The sequence below is a fragment of the Hipposideros armiger genome, unplaced genomic scaffold (genome assembly GCF_001890085.2).
Source record: "Hipposideros armiger isolate ML-2016 unplaced genomic scaffold, ASM189008v1 scaffold_252, whole genome shotgun sequence".
In the NCBI taxonomy this organism is placed as follows: domain Eukaryota; kingdom Metazoa; phylum Chordata; class Mammalia; order Chiroptera; family Hipposideridae; genus Hipposideros; species Hipposideros armiger.
Window position 1 is genome coordinate 646,571 of NW_017731602.1, and position 17,578 is coordinate 664,148.

Consider the following 17,578-nt stretch of genomic DNA (forward strand, 5'->3'; position numbering starts at 1 on the left):
ATTATCAATTATTTAGCATTCTTTTTTAGGTTCTAACTGTTGTGGTAAGGAAAGGAACATATAAGTATAACTTGTAGAGCAGAAGTAAAATATCTTTACATATTTTTCATATAATATTAATCTGGGAAACTGTTAGAATTAATGAGATTTGTTATAAAGCCAGTTTTAAAGTAAATGTACATGATTAATAGTCTCCCTTTATAGTTGCAGTAAACTTAAAACATGACAAATAGCAATAATACTAGTAATAGATACCATAAAATAGTCTACCTTAGAATAAGTTCCATGAGAAAATGCAGAATATCTCTTAAAAAATGTAAAAATTTGCTGAAATATTTAAAAGAGGTTGAATAAATGAAGAAATGCATGCTTCTAAATAGAAAAATTGAATACCATAATCATGTTATTTTTCCAAACTTAATTTCTAGTTTTAATGAAATTTCCTGTGTATATCCTCGTTATCTATTTCTTCTTAAATAAGTTGTTTGCTACAGCATCATAACCTGACACATCATGATACACCCCTGTTTTACTTGAGTTAGGATTGTTTATTTTAAACAGAAGTACATGCCAATATTTAAACAGGATTGCTCTTTTGAGCTTGAAAACCTCACTAAATGGGAAGTGAGTTTGTCCTGTTCATTTGTTGCCTTCAGTTTTATATCCCACGTATGAGTGAAGTCATGTGGTTCTCAGCTTTTTCTGTCTGACTTATTTGGCTTAGCATGATAATTTCAGGATCCATCCGTGTTGTCACAAATGGCAGTATTTCATCTTTTCTTATGGCTGAGTAATATTTCATTGTATATATGTATATGTACCACATCTTCTTTATCTAATCATCTATAGAAGGACACTTTGGTTGTTTCCATGTCTTGGCCATCGCAAATAATGCTGCAGTGAACGTCAGAGTGCATATATTTTTATGGATAAATGTTTTTAGATTCAACCAAAAGAACCTGAAAACATTTATCCGTAAAAATATATGTACTCTAATGTTCACTGATTTTTTTAAAGAGCCAACTTTTGATTTTATTTATTCTATTTTTCTCTGTTTTCAATTTAATGTTTCTACTCTTAGTTCTATTATGTCTTTACTTTTATTGAGCTTTTTTTCTGATTTCTTATGATGGAAGCTTAGATTGTTGTTTAAGAACATTCAACTACAAGTATTTAATGCTGTAAATTTCCCTGTGAGCACTGCTTTTCTTGTGTTCCACAAATTTTGATGTATTGCATTTTCATTTTTATTCAGTTAAAAATATTTTTAAATTGTTCTTGAGACTTCCTCTTTGACCCATGGATTATATTTAAGTATATTTTAAATTTTGGGATATTTAGGGATTTTTCCAGATATCCTTCTGTTACTGATTTCTACTTAAATTCTGTTTGGTCATAGAACATTTTTGGTATGGTTTCAATTCTTTTAAACATCTTGCATTTTGTTTTATGGCCCAGAATTAGGTCTGTATTAATGAATGTTTTATGTCCATTAGAAATAAGTGTGTATTCTTCTATTATTGGATGGATTGTTCTATTAATGTGAGTTAGGTCACATTGGTTAGGTTTGCTTTTTTTTAATCTTTGATACCCTTGCTGATTTTTTATCTATTTATTTTATTTCTCTTTTTAATTCTACCAGATTTTCCTTCAATTACTTTAGAGCTCAGCTGTTAGGAGCATTCACATTTAGGATTGTTTCTTCTTGGTGAATTGACCCTTTTATCATTCATTGTATAATGTTCCTCTTTAGCCCCTTCCTCCATCTTCAAAGTGCATCACTACAATCTCTGCTTCTTTATCACATCACCTTCTCTCAGCTCTCAGTATCCCCTGTATAATGACCTCTGTGATTACATCAGGTCTACCTAATCCAAAATAATCTCCTCATCTCCAAATCATTGGCTTAATCATTTCTGTAATTTTTTTTTTTTTTTGCCCTGAAAAGTAACAGTCCCATTCTTGCACAGTAAACACCTCTTTTCCTGGTTCCTCTACCAAGAAGAACAGATTTTCTCTCCGACTCTTAGGTGCTCACACTGCCACTACCATGGCAATGCAGATGGGCAATTAAAGCAGGCCACAGAGCAGGACTGGGAGAGAAAAAAAAAAAAAGGAGAAAAAAAGAAAAAGGAGTAAAAAAGAGTTGAATATATTCAGCTATCTGGCTCACAGAGACTTTTTTTCTCCTATCTTCTGGCCAGAGGGATGGGCTGTCTACCAGCATTTGCTGATTGTATCTGCTACAGAGTTCTTGATTCAACTTACCAGAGGGTCAAAAGGAGGGAAAAAAGCTAAGAAGTTCACTGCCGCCTTATTGGTCTTTATTCAAGTTTAAGCTTCTGTCCATAATTTGCCTGCTATTATTTACTTTTATAGTCCTTGAGTGGTGTTTTGTTTTGTTTGTTTTTTATTTTGTCTCATGTCCTTAGTTGTATTAGTGTGAGAGGTCAGCTGAAGTGGGTTTCTTTTATTTTTCCCAGACCCAGATCTCTATATTTAAAAATATAGTACATTTTAAAATAATGTGAAAACTGTCAACAAATCACTTTAATCAGTTGCTAATATAAAGATGGATTGATGGGGCTTCACTTTGTCAATTTCAACTTTTGAAATAATCTGATTATGATGTGGCCATTCCTTTAATGCCTCTCAAATTTAATTATTTCAATAAATATTTATTGTGTGCCTAATTTATATCAGAGACTGTTCAAGGCCTTAGATTTATAATAGTAGAACTTACTGTATTTTATGCTATGTGATCCATAACATAGGAAATCATTTTTAAGATCATATTCAAAACCATTCCATTACCAGGATGAAACTTAACATAGTTCTAAGGCATTATCCCCTTAGTATTTTATGGAATTTCAGTCAATCACATTTTGTTCAGTTCCTCAAAAGTCTTTGCTTTCTCTTATTGCCAGGCTTTTCCTCTTACAATGCATTTTATTTGGTGCCCTCTTAGTGTACACAAACATTCACTGACACAATCAACTAGTTAAATTCTATTCATCCTTCTGGTATCCGTTTTAGTATCACTTATTATGGGAAATATTAATTTACTCTAGGTTAGTTAATTCTGCAGTGCAGTCACTTATCCACACTGAAGTGTAATTTCGGGCAAATTTGGGCAAGTTCAGGCCTGTCTGTTTAGCAGAGGTAAGGCCTGGTAGCAAGAGGAAGCATATACTTTTTAGGGAACTGAGAAGTGCCCAGAGTGTAAAGAATAAAAAGCATGGTTTGTGGAGAGCGATCCTCCGTGAGGTCATAGAAACCGCCACCGGTTATGGAGTGCTTTAAGGTTTTGCAAACTTAAACGAAGAATGTTTTAGTGGGTGACCATGGGTGCGGAGACCAACATGATCAGATTTGTATTCTGTTATTAAGACTCATATTGAGGATATCTAAGATGCTTTCAACTTTTAAAACTTGCGTAAGTGAAGCCATATATGTAGTGTAAAAATCAAGTCACAAGTAGGGGAATAGTAGAAGGCAATGCCCCCTTCTGTGTCCTAGAGCCATTCAGCTTTCCCCACAAGTTGTTTGCTGCTGTTGGTTATTCTAATGACTACTCTGTATAACTATAACTTTGTATAACATATTCAGTCATATTTCTTTAGTCTTATTTATTGACTCCCCACAATGAACAATGATAAAATTAGTATTTACAGCATCCTCCCATCTTTCCTCTCTAACCTCCCTACTAGCTGAATATGTTATTTGTCTTCATTCTTCTATTATTTACAGTTATAACTTTATTTATTTTTTTTTAAGATTTTTTATTGGGGAATTGGGGGGATGGGAACAGTGCTGGGGAATTGGGGAAAGGGGAACAGACAAGTTGCTGTCGTTTTTTTGTTCTTCAGTCTAGTTGTGGAGGATGTCGCTTCACTGGCCCAAGTTGGCACCATCATTGCGCTCTTCTCTGGCGAGGCAGATCAGTCGCCGGCTTCTGGACGGCCGCTCACTGCGGCTGCTGGCCGCTCACTCTGGCTGCTGGCCACACACGGTAGCCCATGGCAATCTACTGCCACAGGGGCTGCAGCCCACGCCGTCGCCGGCGACTCATAGGCAGCCCAGCTCCAGGTTGAGCTGTTGTTCAGCATCTTAGCTGTGGAGGGCAGTGTTACTGGCCCTCATATGTGGGATCCGAACCGGGGCCCTCTGGCATCCCAAGCGAGTTCTTAACCATCGCGCCACTCGGCCGGCCCCTACAGTTATAACTTTAAATATGCTTGCATTTATTTAAAGAATATCTTTTTTTCACTTTTTTAAATTAAATTTATTGGGGTAACAATGGTTAACAAAATTGTATAGGTTTCAAGTGTACTTTTCTATAATACATCATCTATATCTATCACGTTGTGTGTTTACCTCCCAAGTCAGTTCTTAAAGTATACCTTTTGACCTCACATATAGAAGGTAAAGGAACTAATGTACCCACCATAAATTCAACTTTTTTTCTCAGTTCTTGTTTAGAAAATTTTATTTCTATTATTTACAAATTGTGTTGGCTTTCACATTTATATTGTTTCTTAACCATAATTGTCATAGTTATTTTAATCTTAGTTGTATATTTAAATGGATTCAATTCTCACTGTCATCCTTTTGCTATGATTTTTTTCATTTATCGCTCACCTGAAGTTCAGTCTTTAGTAATTTATTCAAGTTGGGATCATGACAGTTGTCTATCTTGAATATTGCACATTTAAATATTATTCGTCTCTTGTCTTTATTCTTGAATAACAGCTTAACTGGGTATTTATATGGAGTAATGCTTTGTTTCTCAGAAGACTTTGTAGTCATAGCTCCACTGCTTCCACACGTAGCTTTGGAGCCAGCCTATCTTTTCCTCCTTTAGCAACTTAATATTTTTACCTGAAAACCAAAATAATTGTTTCTTTATCTTTGAAGATCAGATCTCTTATCAGCATATGTCTTGGTGTTTATCAGTCTGTGTCAGTTTTCCCAAAGAAACATGTCATTTCAATCTATATACTCAAATCTTACTTTATTTCTGGTAAGTTTTCTTAAGTAATATCTTTGGATATTTTCCCCATTCCATTTGTTTAATTCTTTTCTTTAGGGATACCAATTATGCTTATGTTGGATCTCCTTCATATTTAACATCTTTTATCTTTATTGCTTATTTCCATTGATTTTCTCACTTTTATTAATCCTTCTGTGTCTGTTCTCCTTTTTTGCTGTTCCAATATGGCCTTCAAAAAACAAAATAACTTTAATAAGCACTTAGATAATATGGCAAAATTTCTGTTTCTTTGTATTGAGAGTTGAGGGCAAGGTTTATTTTGATATTCTTTTTATGGCCCTTGCAAGTTAAATAGTAAAAATTTTCAGTAACATTCTACAAATGTATTTCTAAAAGACAGACTCAAGAAAACAATAAAATGTACTTCAGAATTATGACTTTACTTCTTTATATTTATATGTGTGGTCACATTTGAAACATATTTTGCAAGTTCTGTATCTAATTATAAATAGAATTTTATATTTGCTATTATCCTTGATTAAAATTATTGCTTTAACATTTGAAAAGATTTAAGTCATATTATTTTAAAGATATGTCTTTGGTCATTTTTTCTAGCTTCCATTACAATGTTTATTTTATTATACAAAGTATATTTGGGAGAAAGAGTGGTGTTTGATTTAATACCATTATTTTACTCAATATATCTCATTATAGTTTTTGCTTTATTATTTATCAAACCATCTGTTGTAATCTAAAATATTAGCAAATAACATAGTGATATATTGATAATAGATCATATTCCTTTTTTCCTCTTCTTATTTTTTAAGATAATGCATAGTGGCATTTTTAAATATACTACTTTCTCAGTTAAACAAGATCCTTTTAAACAGTGACAAGAGAATGCAATACTAATCTCTATTTACTTTATTCTATATGATTCTGCATTCTTAAAGTGAAGAGCATGGAATAATTTTAAAAGATAAGTGTCCAGGTCCATTTAAAATTTCAATCTATAAATATTATCAAAGGAACTTATTGCCGCCCTAAGAAAAGTCTATAGCTAATAGAATACACATTTTTATGTACATGAAGTTTTTTACAATTGCATGTAAATTCAAACATATTTCTATAGAGATAATTTTCATATATTCTTTATAAATTGGTTCAGTTACGAAAAAAAAATATCTATGACTGCAGCTCAGTAATGTATGTATAAATACAATAGATCTTAGTACTCTGTCAGGAGAACTACATCTTATCTATTTCAGTTACTGCCTATAACTATTAATCACTTTAAATAATCAGAAATTCAATACCCACTAAATACTGATTATAAAACCTGAAAAACATGAGTTCTTAAAACTTAAAAGTATTAGTTTATATCCAAAATAATATAGATTTTCAGACAAATATTTGAAAAGAAGATTGAAAGTGGAGAATTAAAACAGTACGTTTAAACTTGACCTTATTGCTGTCAAGTGTGCTACTTCACCAAGACTCAGAATAAATGAAAAATCAACTGTACAGCACATGTAATTTTCTCCTACTGAGCAAAGAATTAACAAAGTCATGATTTCTCAATGTGTACAACAAATATACCTGTAGAGAGTATGATGGAGAAAAAGAAATTAGTTTTTGTTTCCCCTTTCTCATACTTAATTGCCTATAGAACAAGAATAAAAATCCAAAGGGTAGTTTTTCCTTCTGCATAAAGTAATATTCAAGTTCTGTGCTTTGCTGGAAATACAAATAAAGACAGAAACATGTAGGGAAATTTTAGTATGGCTAGATTAATAATTTTAAAGGAAACTGAAGATTGCTTCGAAACATGCACCCTGTGATTCAGCCACTTCTCTATTAACATTTAGCCACCCCACTTATTAACATTTGCTGAACATCAACGTATAAAAAAGCAGGACTCTTAGATCATTTAAATCAGTTTGCCGGAAATCTCTGGGTAGTATTTCTTAAGTGTGAGAACTATAGGTACCCTCAAACACAGTGTTCAGCTTCTGCGTGGAGCACTTAGCATATTCCTCTTTTCTCTATAGTTTTAAATGTGTGGGAACATGTGATCAGGGTCCTTTTTATATTCAAAATGGGTCAGCTTCTGTCTAAAAGTATCTTATTGTCATAATGTCACCACATCTCAAGATTTGTGACCTTTTGCACCATATGGATTCATGGTAGCCCACGTCCTAGCTTACAGGCCAGAGTGCTTTTGTGCCCCCGCTAGGGGGTATCAAAGGCTTTTGGACTGGAATTTCAAGTACCAATAGATTTGGAAAGACAAAAAGTAATTTTTATATATCCTAAGGACCGCCAGATGTCGCAAAGGCATCATTGATGAAACGGTTTTTATCCAAAATGTGGCACTTATATGAGGAATACTAGTATTGTTTTTGAGAGTCGTAGAGGCCATAACAGGTCAGTGAAATGTCCTTCAAACATCTGATTTTTACATTCAAGAATAGGCCCAGATGAAAAGATAACCACATATCTGACATTGACGTTACTACCATTTAGACAACCGATTCAATTGCCTTAGTCAGTGGGATCAATCAGGCCTTTATTACTTTGAAAAACCACAGAAAGATATCGTTTTCCTTTTTTTATTTTTTTTTCCAGAAATTATGGTTTGGAGCTACATTCTACCACTACATTTTAACTATAAACATTAAATGCTTAGAAGCACACATAAACTTTCGTAACTTTGCCTACCCCCTAAGTTTAAGACATTTTATGAGATGTACAAAATTATAATAATGAAAGAAATGGTGCTGAGTGAAATTCTGCTGAGCCAAACTGTATGCATAAATTGGCAGTTTAACAAGTAAAACTTGGAAGCAAGCATTTGATGATTGATTTTTTATTGAGACAGAACAAGCATGATAGTGGGTAAAGTGATTTTCCTTATTGAGAAAAAAATATAGTGTTTTTCAACATGTCTCTAGTATGAATGGAAGCCTTGTCAAAAAAACGGAGCAACACATAATATCTTTAAAAAGGTGAATTAACATAAGTATATCACTTATTTTATGGATCAAATTTTATACTTGTCAGTTTTATTCAGAATGTCATAAAGTTTATATCATAAAGAGGGTATTATTACCTTTGTTATGTCCTGAAAAAAAATCTGACATTAACTGCTTTCTAAGTAGATTATCAAATATATTCTGTTGAAGATGTGCAGTGATGAGAATTAAGGCCAAAATATGTATTCACGTGTAGATTTAGGCAACTCCCCAGCAATTTTAAGTACTTGAAATACATTATTCAACAAGTAACCTGCTGTATATTTGTGTGTAATGGTCTCTGTTTGAGAATACAAGAACTTTCAAGATAAAAATAAGAAACATGTATCATTCTAATTTAATTACAATTTATCAAAAAATTCCTCTATTGTATATACCACAGGGAGATATGTAAACTTTCTTTAAAATAATTATGCACTGAAATTCATTGAGATTTGCTGTTAGAATTTTTGTGTATATATTTCTATTGCTTAAAGAATATATACATACTTACATACATCAACATGTATGTACACATGCTGGATATTTGCTTTACATGTACTCTTACTGCACCAATTTATTTTATAGTCACATCCATGGGAAAATTTAAATGATGAATATGAATTTATTTATAGAAGGTGCTTTCCAAGTTTGTAAATGTACATTTATTTCCAATTGTTTTTTCTTTCTATATTTTGCAATTCTACTTAGCTGTGGCTATATTATTCACATTTGGAATAAAATGTATAACAACATAAGGAGGGCATTCTCATGCTGTTTTTCTCGATTTAATTAGTAAGCAACCTGTGAATCCATGGTTCCTATTACATTTGAGTATGTATATTGTGAGTCCATGTTCTATGTGAAAGATTATCTCTATTTTATTCAAAGACTTTATGTATATTTAACCTTTAATTTGACTAGCAGGTTATATGATTTACATAAAAAATAGATCAGCTTTGAATTCACTGACTGTTATTGGTATAACATAATCAATCATCTCTAAATGTTAATGGTGTTAAAGAGCAATGAGAGCATATGTCTTATATTTGTAATCCTGTGGATTTATGAAATTATTTAGGATGTCTAAAAGCATTAGATCATGGCATTTCTCCATGGCTAGGGATTGAAATTTTCTTGAAATTTTCTGAATGGTGGGTATCTCATAAAATTGGCATGTCAGCCAAATATAAGTACTTTTTTTAAAACCATGAATTAAATGTGAGTCTTGACTAGAACATTCTTATGAAGGAAGATGTGTGTGTGTGTGTGTGTGTGTGTGTGTGTGTGTGTGTGTCTGTGTGTCTGTGTATATATATATACATATATACATATATATATATATATACATATACACACACTACAATACAATACTTAAAATGCTGTGAGTTTCTCTCATTCTCTTTTCACTATCTTTTAATAAAATATGACTTTCATTGGTGTTATCCTAATTACATCATGCATACAATTCCTCAATGAAATAAAAGTCAATATGTGAATGACACCAGTAAGGGAAAAAATAGGATTTCAAATGGTGAAAAGCCTGCTCTGGTAACAAAGACTGAATCAATCCCTGTGTTGTATAGCAGCTTGATCATATCTTTAAAACTGATAGTAACAAAGAATATTTATTTGTTGCCATGCTATTATTGTAGGATTTATTTTTAAACTCAAATCCCAATTATGAGGAAAATTGTGTCCTCTTTATCTCACAGAAGGGCATAGTGAATCATAGCATATTTGGTTATTGGGACTATAATATTGTTACCTTGCTTGAAACACATGGTCTCTCTTGATATACAAGAAAAAACTGAATCCATTTCAATAAATTAATAGGGATGAGAATCCCAATCCATCCTTCTTTTCAGAGGTTCACATACATTGTAATGAAATGCATTAGGAGTTTTCTTCTCTTGAAATCCAAATGAGACCCATTTTGGCTCACACCCTTGACAGTCTCTTTTATAAGCATTGCTGTCTCCTGTTCTTGTGTGGGCCTAGTAAAATGCTTCCTTTGTAAGATGCACAGAGACAATATAATGCCACGAAAGACGAAGGTGTCAAAACACAAAGTTAGAGGCAATCTAATCAATGCCTCCTGATTTAGCCTTTGAAGGCTCTCTTCATTAAAACTCTTTAATGGTGAGGCTTATCTTGAGGTAGAGCTGTTACTTAATATTTTTCAGTGTCATTCTTTGGACAGTCATTTGTACCTTTTAAATGTATTTTCAGTATTCATTGTTTAGTAAATTGGATGTCTTGTTAGCATGGTGGTGGTATGAATGACTTGCATCAAAATGATTGAAGGTAATGGTGTATAAATTCTTGGAACCTTTTTTTTTTTTCCTATTCCCTAATCCCCATCTTTTCCTCCAACAAAAAAATCTTAACTTATTTTCTTTTGAACTATCAGGTGTAGGATGTCATTCGATGCTTTACTAAAACAGACATTTAAACCTTTTTCCATATCCAAGAATCTGATTGGAAATCTAAAACTAAATCAAAGCAATTAAAATTTCTGTTTGAAAGGAGTTTATTACCAGTGCCATCCTTTTACTAAATACACTCTTCAAATTCGTTTTCTTTTTTTCTAGAGCTTTGGGATAAAGTAAAGTGAATCTCACTAAAGTGACAGTAAAAATCCTACGATGTCCCATGCTCTCCTGAGTTTTTGTTTCTCAGTAAGTATGTCAGGAATGCTAAGAGATGGAAGAGGAGAGATGTAACACCTACCCAATTTCAGATAGGGTTGTGAATTTAGGAATTGTGTCTATATAAGACATTCTTTAAAACAGTATTATTTTCTTAGGTGTGAATGAAAGTGTATAAAATAAAGAAATGTTTAGAATTTTCAGTTCACTAGTCCTCTCTCCCAGTAATTTGTTCAAATTTAATAAATGAAAAATTTTAAATTATTTTCTTTTATACATGGACCAGTTGACATCATGATTTCAAAAATATAGCGAGAATACATTAAAGAATATCTTGTAAATGATGTATGGTTTATATTTTGGCCCATTTTATACACAGACAGTATGTGTGGAAAGCCATATACCTACAGCAATAAATATACTTATTATTGTTGTTTGTTTATTTGCAGAATACATAATCCTTCCTGTGAACAGATTTAACATATGCTTTTGGATCAGCACATTCACATCAGCCATTTAAAGAACCTGAGAGATCAGGAGCTTAATTTTTTTACCGTGCCCAACTTAACAAATTCACAAGATGCTGAATCTTGGTACCACGTCCACTCCAATCTACAATTACCAGTAAAAGAGAAATTTTACAAAATGCAGGAAATATAAAAAGATAAACACTGCAGAATTTATGCACACAGTATCTTGAAAATGGAAAATAATTCAAGCAACTTTGACCTGATTTTTAAATGACTACTGTGGTGACTACAGCTGCTCTAGCTTAGTAATTATTTGTGATAGGTTGTTTTTGAGTCCCATATGTATAAGAGCTCCAGGCCCAGCTACCTCATTTGCTGGCACACAAACAGATTCTTCCAGGTGCTGAAAATTAAATTTTAATATATTATTTAAATATTAAGAGAATTACAGTTTCAGTAATTTTACTGCTACAGCTGGAGTGCAAAGCATGATTGCAGAATGCAGTGTTGGACAATCTATAATAACATATAGGAAGTTTATGGCGATTTTTAAAATTATTAGCTTATATATTTAATAGATGATGGCCTTATTTGGCAGGTAGTTTATATATGGGTAGCCTTGATTAGTTTTTGATAGTTTGGGCACCCTTTAAATTATTGCAAACTATTATTTTTTGGTCTTTTTATATTGTCTACTTAAAAAGGAGAATATATCAATGACACAGAAATGTAAGATATTAAAATGTAGATGGTTAAGAAAACTGTGCCTCTTGTGACTTAGTACACATGCATTATTCTGTTCCAAAAAGAGTTTCAAAGCCTGAAACAATTTTTTATCTCTGTGATTTCTACTTTTCAATGAGAATGATCTCACAGTTATTAGAAAACAGGGGAATAGTCAACAAAATTCTAATCTCTTAGTCCCTAAAAGCAAAACTCATCATTAGCATTGCCCACTGAATTTTTTTGTGTGGTTTTTGACCTGTCCAGGTTATGTAAAAACCAATTTAAAATTATAGATGTGTGTTGTAAGATGTCCATAGTTTGTTTGGAATTTAGGGTACAAAATAAATTTAATGATGAAATTTTATGTTATAATATTTGTAACTTAATTTTTATTATAAAATATTATATTCCTAGGAATTATATACATCTAACTTTACATATAGAAACCTCTGTTTTGTTAACTGAAATACACTTTGCTGGCAGAAATCATGGAGCAAACAGCATGCAGTGTAACTCCATGGCAGTCAAGTTTACATTACATGCTCTTGAGCCAGATTCCTTAGGTTAAAAATCTCAGCTCTGCCACCTTCTAGTTTGACCTTGAACAGCCAACCTTTTAATGCCTCAGTGTTTTCATCTGTATAATGGAGCTGCTTTGTAAGGTTGTTGCAAGGATTCGATGAATTTATCAAATGAAAGACTAAATAGTTCCTAGCACAAAGTCAGCTCTCTATCAGCTTTTTAATTAGTAGTATTTATGCCATTTACTTTGAGTTCATGGTTTGAATAAATAAAATGCAATGCTCACTTTTGTAACTCTTTAACTGCTTTTGAATTTATTCAAAATACTTCTGGATAGCCAATAGCTTTATGGGATTTAGCCCATTAATATAAATGAACTTTTTACCCGTGGAATTTCTTCTGTACCCTACCCTTGGAATTTCTGCTTTAGATCATAGTAGTAGGCCGTTTATAGTTTCATTCATAACTCCACGTATAGTGTGAAAAACTGTGACACAAACTGTCAAGTAGTAAATTATTTAACAAAAATCTCTGTAGGAAGAGTTACATAATTACTTCTTACATCTCAGAACACATTTTAAAAATATAAGAGTAAAGAATTTGTCAGCCTTTTCATTTTTCCTTCTCCTAGTGTATATTTCTAGAAAGTACTTACTTTTAAATGTCTTAACTGCTTTTGAAAACTCCAACTCGTTTTGAAAATGACTGTATGAAAAATAATCATGCAAATTGTATTCTGAAAGAGGGATGAAAAGCCATAGAACAACAGTTTTTTTTCTCTGTAAAACAGGATTTTATATGTCAATATGAGTGACTACTATTTTTCCATTGCAAAACAAAAAATTGGGGGCGTCAAAGTACTGAGTACCTACTGGGTCAGGACTATTTTAGGGTTGAGGTAGGGGAGTAGAGACCAAAACCCTAACCTCCATAAAGTTTATACTCAAATGATATTGTAGGCAATAAGCTGATGAATATGTAACATAATGTCAGATAGTGATAAAGGCAATGAATTACAGCACGTAAGGATATGGAGGTTAGGCAGCCAGACAGAGTAGCTAGGGAAGGAATCTATGAGAAAGTGATATTTGTGTTACCTGAGGGAGCAAGCTATGAATATTTCTGGGGAAGAGCACATCAGGCAGAGGGAACAGCATGTGCCATTCTGTTCAGAGATACAAACAAGCTCCACGTGACTGGAGCGAAATGAGTGAAGGGAGAGAAAGAAGACGGGGGCAAAGAGGTGAGCAGAGGCCAGACTGCATAGGCAGGCATCGATTTTCTATGATAAGAAATCTTTGGAGGGTATTGAGCTTGAAGCAATGTAATGTGACTCTAAGAGTGAAAAGACGGGAAGAGGAAAATTAGAATACTGCAACAATAGTCCCACGTGGAACTGAGCTGATGGAGGTGGTAAGAAGTGGTTAAACTTTGGCATCTATTTTTAAGACACTAAGTTGCACCATATGAAATCTAGAACTCAAAGGATTGCTGATAGGTTGAGTGCAAGGTGTAAGAGGAACAAATCAAGGCTAGCTTTCAGGCTCTTGACCTAAACAACTCTGTGAATGAGGGTGTGATTTGTGGAGATGAGGAAACGTAGGAGAGGATTGTGTTTGGGAGGAAAAGTCAAGAATTATATTTTGTACATATTCCATTTGAGTTGCCTTTAAGGCATCTAGGAGGAGTAGGAGATGGACATAGTAGTATGAAACTGAAAGGAGAGGTTGGAGTTGGAGTTATTGTGGCGGTGATCATACTTCAGATTGTTTTTCTAGCCATGCTGGAACTGATTAGGATCATCTTGATTGACAGCTGAGGCCCAGGGAACCCTACCATTGAGAATTTGGAAGGAGGAAGATCCAGGTAGGCCACTGAGACAGAATGGTCAATAGAGTAGGAAAAACTAGGAGAAAGTGGTGTCCAGAGAGCCAAGTGAGGATCGGAGGGAGGGAGTGATCAAGTGCCACCATCCGTCTCCCTTGAGTCCTTCTCACTTTGTCACTTAGATCACAGATGTTACCAGACAGCTCATGACTTTGGGTTTCCCTCCTTCTCCTTTTTGGTCTCTGCACCTGGACTTGTTCCCTTTCCCTTTCTCCCTCAATACCTGCCTGCATACTACCATCTACAGAAATTCACCTTCCTTACCCCCAGCTTCCTCATGGTGCTTCTCATTTTTCTCTTGGGTTGGATTAAGACTAACCCTGGACAATCTTTGTGGGGACAAGAGGGGTGCTGTCCGGAAGGAAATATTCCTCTTAAGCCTCTCCTGTTTTTCCACCTGCCACGGCTGCCACGGTTGCCAACATTCCTGGTGCAATCCCAACTTCTCGGTCTCCTCTCACTCCCCACAAATCCCAGCCTCCTTGGTTCTTCTACTTAATGTTATTTTTGGCTAATATAAACCCTTTATTATATACCAGAAAATAACATATATAATCTCTGCCTCCATTCCTTATTCCTATTCCTGATCATTTGAGTTTGATTTTTTCTCTAAAAGTAAGTAAATTGACATCTGTTCTCTGTACTCTCAGAGCTCAGCACATTGTAGCACTCGCCCTTTATGACTCTCCAATATTAAGCGGAAGAGCCTGGGGTTGGGGTACCAGCAAGGGGAGGTGTGTATTTTCTATAGAAAATACTTCTCTATGTTTTGTTATTAATCTGTATGGTAAATTATTGGCCAAATGGATTTTTTCTGAGGTAGCCTGGACCCATCACATCACATTAATGTTGTTTCTATGAGAAAATATATCCCAAGTTTTTAATACGCAATTTACTAACAAACTTTCAGAACATTATTTATAATTGAGGGAATGCTTTGTGTATTTATAGCCATCTTGCCTTATTTTATGTCTATTATATGTATATAGATGTAGCATACATATTTATACAGAATCTACCATAGACATAATTACCAGTGATAAATCTATCATTCAGATAATCATTTTCTGAAATATGAAAACTAGACACTTTATATCAAAATCAATTGTTCTACAAGGCTCTTAGTTTTATTTAATTATAATTTACTGAATCACAGAACATTTAATTTTTGCCCTTGACTAAGTCTTTCTCTAATATCTCTTACTTTCTACATTAATGAGTTCAAAAGCATATTCCATTGCAGAAAGAAATGGCATGTAGGAATCAGACATTTTTTTAAATTAAATAATTTCTAAAACAAACAATTTTCATAATAATGTTTTAAAAATCAATGTTTTATATTTTAATTTGATGTATTATAAAACTTGATATGTATAAATTGAAGATTTTTATGGAGAAATGTAACTTACATGGCAAAATCAATATGCTTGATTCTAATTTTTAAAATATAAAGGATATAGGGTTCAGGTACAATCTATATCTATTTTAAAGCACATTCATATGTGTTATCTCATTTTCACTGCACAGTAACCCTAGGAAGAGGGCTGATATTATGATCCCTATTTTATAGATGAAGACATAATGGCTTGGGAAGGTCACTTAAGGTCTGGGTGCTGGTGAGAAATGTCTGACCCTGTCATTCTGCTTCCAAATCTAGGTCTCTTTCCACTGCCCTGTGCTGCCTTAGATTTCTGAGGTAAATTGTCTTTAAGTTATATCCCTGGAGTTACGGCATGCAGCATAGGTTTCAGTAACAACGCGTTTAGCTTTCATTTTGGCTTGCGGAATGCCTATGGAGCTGATTTAAGCCTTGAGTGCCAAAATCAGTGAGCCTCTGTGTTTGGAGTAGATCTGTACAGTACTGAGCAAGGGAAGAAACTGGCATCATCACGCTTTGTATTTTCAAAATATTCTAAACGCTTAAAGGCAGGGCTTTCCTTTTACAACCCAACAGGACAATATGGGACTCCAGCAAGGAGCCTGCACTATCATTTCTGGATCATTAGTCACATCAAGGAAGTGGCTCCCAGGCCGTGGAAGACTGGGAGGACATGGAGGATTGTGACTTCCAGTCTCTTAGAGGGCCATGACAGTGCTGGGAAGGGAACCGCCTGAATTTACTTCCTCCCTGCTCTAGGGCCTGGCTGTTGATGACTAAGAGGTGAAGCAGCATTACTTCACATGTCTTACTATCTAATTTAGGCAGAGGGAAAAGAAATAAAAAAGCTTTTCTGCTTTCATTTTTCCTTTCTTGTACCACTTATTATCATGGGTCATAAGGTAGAGAGAGAGTAAATGAAATGCAGTGCCTTCAGATGGTTTTAATACAAAGAGGTCTGAGAGGGTGTATAACCAATTATTGACTTTCAGGTGGCAGTTCTTTTAAGGGTAGTTAGCTTTGGGGATGAAGTGCTGCTTTCAAAATATTTTTTTGGCTTTTGTGTGATAAGAATTCACTACCTTGAATTTAAAAAAAAAATAAAAGAAAAAAAATTTTTTTTAAGATTTTTTTAATTGGGGAATTGGGGGAAGGGGAACAGACAAGTTGCTGTCCTTTTGTTCTTCAGTCTAGTTGTGGAGGACGTTGCTTCACTGGTCCAAGTTGGCACCATCATTGCGCTCTTCCTGGGGGAGGCAGATCAGTTGCGGGCTTCTGGACAGCTGCTCACGGTGGCTGCTGGCTACACACAGTAGTTTATGGCAACCCACTGCAGCAGGGGCTGCAGCCTACGCCATCGATGGCAACTCACAGCAGCCCAGCTCCAGGTCGAGCTGTTGTTCAGCATCTTAGCTGTGGAGGGCAGTGTCACTGGCCCTCATATGTGGGATCTGAACCGGGGCCCTGTGGCATCCCAAGCCAGCTCTTAACCAACGCGCCACTCAGCCGGCCCAAAGAAACATTTAAAAATTGTTATTAGTCACTCTAAAAAAAGTGCAAAGAAGATATAGTTCCCCAACTTAGAAAAACAACTAAAACGCCATTGAGGGAGAACAGTATAGTCCCTTCATCACAGTTGACTGTTTCTATATAAACAGAGTGACTGTCCCTCCGGACAGCGATGTGGGGTGAGGGGCATACCTGGACCTCCCAGGTATGTGCTCACCTTCCAGGAGAGCTTCAGGAGGCCAAAGATATCCAGGAAACTCAGGAGTTGTTTTGGGTTTATTGTCTTCACTGTGGGTTTTTTTATGAAATAGACCAGAATTATAGTTAAGGGGAGAAATGTTGACTTACCAATAGAAGCATCGATGTTCTTTGCTAGTCCCTCCAGTTTTTCATATACCAAAGTGTTTTTTAATTTTAATTTATTTTTT

At 34.3% G+C, this 17,578-nt stretch overlaps 1 protein-coding gene across 4 annotated transcripts in view; it reads left to right on the plus strand.

The window, feature by feature from the left end:
• KIAA0825 (KIAA0825 ortholog) overlaps positions 1 to 17,578 on the plus strand; it is a 246,087-nt gene that overhangs the window by 221,205 nt on the left and 7,304 nt on the right. For 3 of the 4 annotated variants that reach the window (XM_019655923.1, XM_019655922.1, XM_019655924.1), the window contains 2 exons: positions 10,602 to 10,688; positions 11,108 to 11,301. The exons of the other annotated variant lie outside the window; for it this stretch is intronic. In XM_019655923.1, coding sequence (XP_019511468.1) covers positions 10,602 to 10,614 — 13 coding nt within the window. In that variant the 3' untranslated portion in view covers positions 10,615 to 10,688; positions 11,108 to 11,301. Of the gene's footprint in view, positions 1 to 10,601; positions 10,689 to 11,107; positions 11,302 to 17,578 lie in introns of those variants that run through there. 4 annotated transcript variants of the gene reach the window in all.